General features: G+C 36.7%; 1 protein-coding gene and 1 pseudogene across 5 annotated transcripts; both read left to right on the top strand.

The window, feature by feature from the left end:
* Positions 1-213: 213 nt before the first annotated feature.
* LOC146883838 (uncharacterized) lies at positions 214-4,236 on the top strand (annotated as a pseudogene).
* Positions 3,372-7,095, top strand: LOC114163985 (DYAD protein). Of its 5 annotated transcripts, none has more exons than XM_085667194.1 (9): positions 3,443-3,584; positions 4,133-4,222; positions 4,670-4,981; positions 5,063-5,446; positions 5,530-5,587; positions 5,670-5,753; positions 6,005-6,297; positions 6,389-6,525; positions 6,590-7,095. In XM_085667194.1, the coding sequence occupies exons 3-9, from the start codon at positions 4,710-4,712 to the stop codon at positions 6,715-6,717; spliced, it is 1,356 nt and encodes a 451-aa protein (XP_085523320.1). In that variant the 5' UTR covers positions 3,443-3,584; positions 4,133-4,222; positions 4,670-4,709; the 3' UTR covers positions 6,718-7,095. The 5 variants fall into 5 exon arrangements, with proteins under 5 accessions (XP_085523318.1, XP_027904211.2, XP_085523319.1 ...); XM_085667195.1 differs by having other exon boundaries at positions 3,444-3,584; positions 4,677-4,981; XM_085667192.1 differs by lacking the exon at positions 4,133-4,222 and having other exon boundaries at positions 3,372-3,584.
* The last annotated feature ends 108 nt before the right edge of the window (positions 7,096-7,203 follow it).

Here is a 7,203-nt window from a genome sequence, read left to right as displayed (position 1 = left end):
TATATAATAGCTCATTCTCCTTCAATGAAATACACCACAGTGAGTTACATTGCATATTCTATTAGTGTGTGTGAGTTTTTTCCAACAATATGGTATCAGAGCTTTATGCTCTTGGTATCGAGTGAAAAAAAGATAGGAGAGATAGTGAGAAAAAAAAGGGAGAGAGAGTTAAACAATGTGAGAAAAGAAGAAAGGAATACACTTGAGTGAAAGATGACTAAAGTAGTTAACAATATGACGGTGCTGCAATTGACGAAGAAAACCAATTATGATAATTGGTGTCTGTAGATGAAGACCCTTCTGGGGTTCCAAGACATTTAGGATATAGTGGAGAGTGGATATGAAGAACCTGCGGAGGACGCAAATTAGACGGTGGCCCAGATTGCCGCGTTGAAGAAGACGCGAGTTAAAGACAAGTCGACTTTTTATTTTTTGTACAATGTTGTGGACGAGTCAGGCTTCGAGAAGATTACAAATGTTGCATCTTCAAAGGAAGCATGTGATATTCTGAAGGTTGCATACAAAGGGAACAACCAGGCCAGACAAGTTCGACTTCAAGCTCTCATAGAAGAGTTTGAAGTGTTGAAAATGGAAGATAAAGAGCAAGTAACCGAGTACATAACTCGGGTAGAGAAGGTGGCCAACCAACTCGGTAGGAATGGAGAGCCAGTGCCAATAAGCCAGGTTGTGGAGAAAATCTTGAGATCATTTACAAATGATTTTGAGAGAATTGTGTGCGCCATCGAGGAGTCGAATGACCTGTTAGTTCTCTTAGTGGAAGAAGTTGTCGGGTCATTGGAGACCCATGAACAAAGGAGAGGAAAGAAGCACGAACCGCGTGATCAAGCACTGCAGGCACAACTTGATTTGAATGAAACTCGGAATACTCAGAGCCGAGATCTTGGAGGCAGAGGACGAGGTGGCAGAGGACGAGGTGGTCGAGGTCGAGGTCGAGGTGGACATGAAAGAGGTGATGTTGAAAAGAGCACGGATCATACTTGGCAGCAGAATTGCATGGTCGTGGTCAAGAAAGGGGCCAAGGAGATTGGTCAAAGTCAGAAGTGGAATGTTTTAGGTGTGGCAAGTATGGCCATTACGCAAGAGAATGAAGATCGATAAGTTGCTACAATTGTGGCAAGGTCGATCATATAGCAAAATATTGTAAATCAGAAAAAAAGGAGAAAATTCTTCTCATAGAGGAAGACGACGAGGAGGAGATAAGGATTTTAATGATGATACAGAACTCAGATGCCGAACTCAAGAGTCGTAAATCGGAAGTTGAATGGCATTCAAGCCGTGTAAATGAAAGGAGATTAGGTGACGAGCTTAGTCTAGGTTGTTTAAACTTGGTCTGGTATTTGGACACAGGAGTGAGCAATCACATGTGTGGAAATGAGAGTTTCTTTAGCGAACTCACCCAGGTGGAGGTCGGATTAGTGTCATGTGGAGATGATTCTAAGATGGTGATAAAAGGTCGGATTAAACAACACATTATGCAAACAATTTGGGATTTTAGAAATAAAACTGCAACTTGTGTAAAGCTCCAAAAAATTTGTATTTATACTCAAATTAAAGATGATTGAATCAAGAACCAAATGCAACAAAAACCAACTTAATTGAATAACTATAGAGAAAGTTATGCACCAAACAAGCAACGAAGGTCAATGTTGTCAACAATGAACAGGGACCTTGCGATAAAAATTGCTCTCACTACATAGCTCCGATTTAAGATCTGACCGGTCAAAGTCAAGAACTATGTGTTAAGGATCAGTTGTTAAAATTTCAGCTCGATCTAACGGTTAAAGAAGTAGGAACATTCATTTTACGAAAAGTGTGCAATGTAGGAAAATAGGTAGCGCCACACCATATGCTTCTTGGTCATGAGATTTTGACTTGTTTCACTGCACAATTTGGTATCTTTCACTTTTATCTTCTCAAACTCATTTCAAAGTGGTTTATAGATGATACCAAACTGAACAATTGCAATAATCAATATCTCTCATTCCAATTGCATTCTAAACTACCTAAAATTCTCTAACCATAGATACCCAAAGAAGAAATTCATCCCCATTCAATGCAATCATCAATCAAACATACTCAGCACATTCTAGAACGAAAATAAGTACATTATATTTCAAAGAAAAAGATGGAGTTCTAGCTTCCCTTACCTGGACAAAGATTAACTCAACAAAACAAGCTCCAACAGTAGAGCACCACAACACGACAACTACTTAAGGAGCTGGCAACCAAGAACAAGAAAGGAATAGAGAGACCATGACCACAAACAAAATCAGGTCAAAACTACAAAACAAATGCGAAAAGGGAAAAGAGATGAAGGTTTTGCTCAACTTATATGGAGAAAAACGAGTTTCCGCTAACATGGACGAAAAGTTTCTCAGTTGTCTTAGCATAGTTCCTACTTCAGAACTGGGAGGAAGAAGATGAACTATTTTTAGAAATTGAGACGATATAGAAGTGAGTGGCTAGAAATGGAAGTTCTGGAAATAACAAGTAGACTATATGGACCTTTACTCATTAAAGTTGAGCCCATTTATTTTAAACAAAAGTGGATCTTGCTTGCATTATGCAATTTATTTATAAATGTATACGAGAAAAATTGAATTATGAGTATGATAATAGTTATACAAATCAAAATCTTAAAAAAATATCTTCCTATTTAAATCTTTTTAACGGTAAAATGTCTAACACTGAAAAAGTGTTCTACGATTTTCTTTTTAACTATTTTAAAATATATTTTTTTGTAAAATATGTTATGCAGTTATTTTGTACAAAAATTTTCAATCGATTTTATAAAAAAATTATAGTAATAAAAACCATAATTCATAAAATTGAACTTAACTATATTCGATTTTTTTACATGAGATTCCAGTAATTATTTGTTGAAAAACTGAACTAAACGGGGAATCTACCCTAATTTGAGATGATACCTTGACTTTCAGTGAATGAATAACCACAGAAAAACACAAATAAGTATACATTATGCGAATGGTTCTTGAGTTAAATTTTTTCTAACATAAACTGAGATTATTCTTCACATAAATACCCTCAATTTAGCTTGTTTATTAGTTATTAACTATTTATATAAACAATACTAGTTATTATTTATAATTCAGTTTCTTAGATATTCCATTAATTTAAAATCCTTGCAAATAAATTTTTCTGGTATAAAAATTATTTTTGTTGTTAATGAAATACGGTTAACAGATTCCAAGTGAGAGAAGTGTGGAAGAGGTGGGAAGATTTCCAAGGAAAATGCAGGGCATTGTTGAAGACCAATAGGCCCAAGAGTGGGACCCAGAATTATTATTAAAAACAATAATTTAATAATAATTAGTGATTAATGATTTGAGGGTTTTGGCGGTTAGGGTTTAGTTTGGTAACATAAAGAGAGATAGAGAGAGTAAAAAGGTTAAAAAGCACACACTACAGAACAAAGAGTAAAATAACGTTATTTGAAGCGGCTAGCACGGGTTTGGTTTGGGTTTTTTCTTCCCTTTCTTTTCATTTCCTCACACATTCTCTCTTTTTGGCGCTTTCAACCTTTCGTGTTTATGCACCCATTGGTACGTTTCTCTGGTTTCTTCTCCTTTTTTTTTCATCTTTTACCTTTCAATTAGCGTTTTGCACCTGCTGTTCTTAGGTTTTTCCTAGTATTTCTTCTGAATTGGGGTTTTTGGTTTTCGGTTGCCCTAATCTCATCGCATTCTTCTGGAATCGAGCTGATTTTTCCTTATTTTCTTGAGGGTTTATGTGGGTTTTGCGTTCTCAGATTTGCTTGTGATGTCAATGTTTTTTGTGATGTTAAACATTTAGTTTTTAGTTTTGGTTTCGGTGACCCGTATCCTTGCTAGGGTTACTTGGTGACTGTGATTAGAGTGAGGGATCTTGATTTTAGGGTTTGTTAACTGTGTTTTAGCTCATGTTACGTAATGTAACAGTCTGAATGGCTTATTAGGTACTTGCGTGTGTTCAATGTTTTAAAGTGACCTTTAAATAGAATTTGTAGTGGTATTCTTTACAGTTATGAACTATTGGACTATTGGGTATGTTTTAGTTTCGTACTTGCTTCCTTATAATGAACTTTGATTGTGAACATGACTTGTATTGGCAGTTCAAGAATCACTGGGTAATATTCACATTGGTGGATTTAATGGTTCATTAGCAAGAAAAATCTTGAGGGGAAATTGCTCCGATATGTCTGGTCAGGTTCAATAGTTTTTGAAAATTAATAATTTATCCAGGTCATTTTAGATTGCATAACTTTGTGCTGCAGTACAGTCCATATTAGCTCTTGCTTATTCCCACTGGGCTAAGTTCATTTTCTTGTGTTCTGGAGTAGCCTGGATGAAGGAAAACTTTCTTTCAGTGAAAGAAGAGAGGCTTTCCGTGAAACCATAGCCATGGATGGAATGTAGGATTGTTGTCTGTGGCTTTACTGCTCTTAATTATATATGAAAGAGCAGTTTAATGTTGTACGAATTGTTTTGAACTTGTTAATCTTGATGCCATATAATGTGTAATTTTTAATTAAATTTACATTTATCATCCAAAGAAGTACTCACCAAGCATTTGGATTGTTTCCTTAAATTTGTTATGTGTATCTACCGCGTGTGATTGCACTCAAGATTCATATGTGCTTCTTCTGAAGTGTACAGCAATATTGAGGAGAAATAGGACTGAGCTGAAGAATGGAATCGTGGGGTGCTCATCATCGAGTGATGTTCGTTAGTCAGCATGAGGAGGATGGAACTCCTTCTGATACTTCCAAGGGAGAGGAATCAAACGATGAAGAAGAAAAAATCATGAAAGCTGAACCTTCCTTTGTGCCAGAAATTAAGAAAAGGAAACGCCTTAGCCTTAGTCAGCTTAAAGAGGTGAAAGGAGAATCATGTGGGAAGCAAAGCAGTAGCAAGCTTAAAAAGAAGAAGAATGAAAGTAGGGATAGATGGTCAGCTGAGAGGTAAAGAAAATGTAATATTCTTTTTTCTTTTGTTATCTTCCTTCTTTCTGTGATGTATAAATGTAATATCATGTAATGTAGGTATCAGTTGGCTGAGCAAAACATGTGGGAGGTACTAAAGACTGAAGGGGCGACATTTGAAAACCCAATAACCCGACCTGCACTAAGATTGGCTGCTCGCAAACACATTGGTGATACCGGACTTTTAGACCACTTACTGAAACACATTGACGGTAAAGTGGCACCTGGAGGTACCGAGCGATTCCGAAGATGGTTCAACACCAATGGAATCATGGAGTATTGGTTAGAGAGTGCTGACTTGGACAAGGTGCGCCAGGAGGCTGGTGTGCAGGACCCTTACTGGATACCACCATCTACATATAGGGCAGGCGGTGCACCCTCTCAGAATACTGATACTTCTGGTGAATTGAAACAGCTTAAAATAGAATTGGCGCAAATGAAGAAGTATTGGGCTTGGAAGCTGAATATCTGAATAATCTTGTATGAATGCTATTTTATTTACTTTAACGCTTTTACTTGTATTGCAGAGATATGCATGAGCTCATTTCCATGAAGGAAGAAAAAAAGGATATTAATACGATGGAGGTGAATGTTGAATATTTTATTAATCTCATGGTTTGCTGTCTTTTAATGTACTGTAATGTTTAGTGTTGAGTTGCCATGGCAGGAGAACTACAAGGATTTTGTTAAGTGGAAAGCTATGACTGACCATCGCCTTACTGAAATCATTAATTCTTTGAAGGGTGTGCAGGTATCTAGGAAGTATATTACCATAACTTTGTCATCCTTTTAAGATTTGATAGTTTCATGTCTCCTAGCTTACGTAAGTGTTTAGATAGAGCCCAAGAGGAAATTATGTAATGGGATCTCATGGTGAATAGTATGCATGATAATTTAGGTTTTAACTAAGCCCAAGATCTCATCTAGTGAGGTAAGGGTTTTGCTGTTTATGATGATGCTGAAGATGTGACCACTGGCTCACTCTAGTTCATATATTGACAGGGGAAGTATGGTGAATTGATGATTTGGAAAACTAAAGTTGAGCAACAACTTGCGGAAATAACCAATAAATTGAATGATCTTCAAGCATCTAGGGAGTGCACCACTTTTAGTCCTCCTTCAGAAAGGTGGAAAGATTGGATAGAAAGCACTAACCTAGACAATATTCAAGAAGATGCATTTGCAACTTGGATTGGGAATCCAGAACTACTTAATGTCCCACCAGAGGTTATACCTGAAGATTTCAACACAGCCATACCAACACAGCCACCCAATGAGGAGCTGACTAAGAAGAGGTAAGTCAATCTTTTATTGGTACCCAAGGAGGGAAAATATTTATTAGTACTTTTGTTCTAGTGTCCCTCATTTTTTCCTTCAAAATAATAGCGATATGCTGGAGCTGGAACCTGTTAAACTAGAAGATCAACCCAATGTGACCCCCGATTCTTCTACAACTATTAATTCGAAGTCAGACCTTGACAACTCATTGATTATGTTTCAGGTGATGGTGACAGTGTGTACAGGTCAGAGCTTGAGAACTTGTATTTATTATAGCACAGTGTGTTGAATATTTTTGTTTTTTGACAGGAAATGCTTATGGATTTATACAAATGGAAAGAAAAAATGGAACAGCAGCTGATGGAGGTGTCAAATACTGTATATGGTATGCTGGCAATGAAGTAGGGCATGACTGGAAAGTATGGAGGGTAGGATAGGATTATAACCAGCGTTTCGTTCATGTTTTTGTTTGTTACTCTGAAAACTGGTAGAGTTTAGATATTGTACAGCATTAACAATCTGATCCTGAAAATCTGTGCCAACCACTAAGTTCACAGAAGAGGCTGAGCTGCAAATTGTTGATATGTCTGACTGGCCTTTTACAGAGTATACTTGGTTATGACTTAAGGTAGGTCTTCAGTGGAAATGAAATTGGTTGTTCTCTGGACGTATTGGGTAAGATTATGAGTTCCTTTAGTATATAGGTCTTTTAGGTAGGCTTTACCCGCATTTAACGTATTACCTGCAGCTATCTTGTTAGAGAACCTGTACTTATTTGGGAACAAATTGCTATATTAATATATAAAATTCTACAATATTGCTGTTAATTAAAATATATTATTGTTTTACCTTTGCTCTCCTTTGGATATACCCGTGTCGGTATTTACAAATCTCTGTGGAAACCTTTGAGAGATAAAGAAGAA

This window comes from Vigna unguiculata, chromosome 9, assembly GCF_037176805.1.
Source record: "Vigna unguiculata cultivar grain cowpea cultivar isolate G323 ecotype 2 chromosome 9, ASM3717680v1, whole genome shotgun sequence".
NCBI lineage: Eukaryota > Viridiplantae > Streptophyta > Magnoliopsida > Fabales > Fabaceae > Vigna > Vigna unguiculata.
This window is presented reverse-complemented; position numbering and strand designations above follow the sequence as displayed.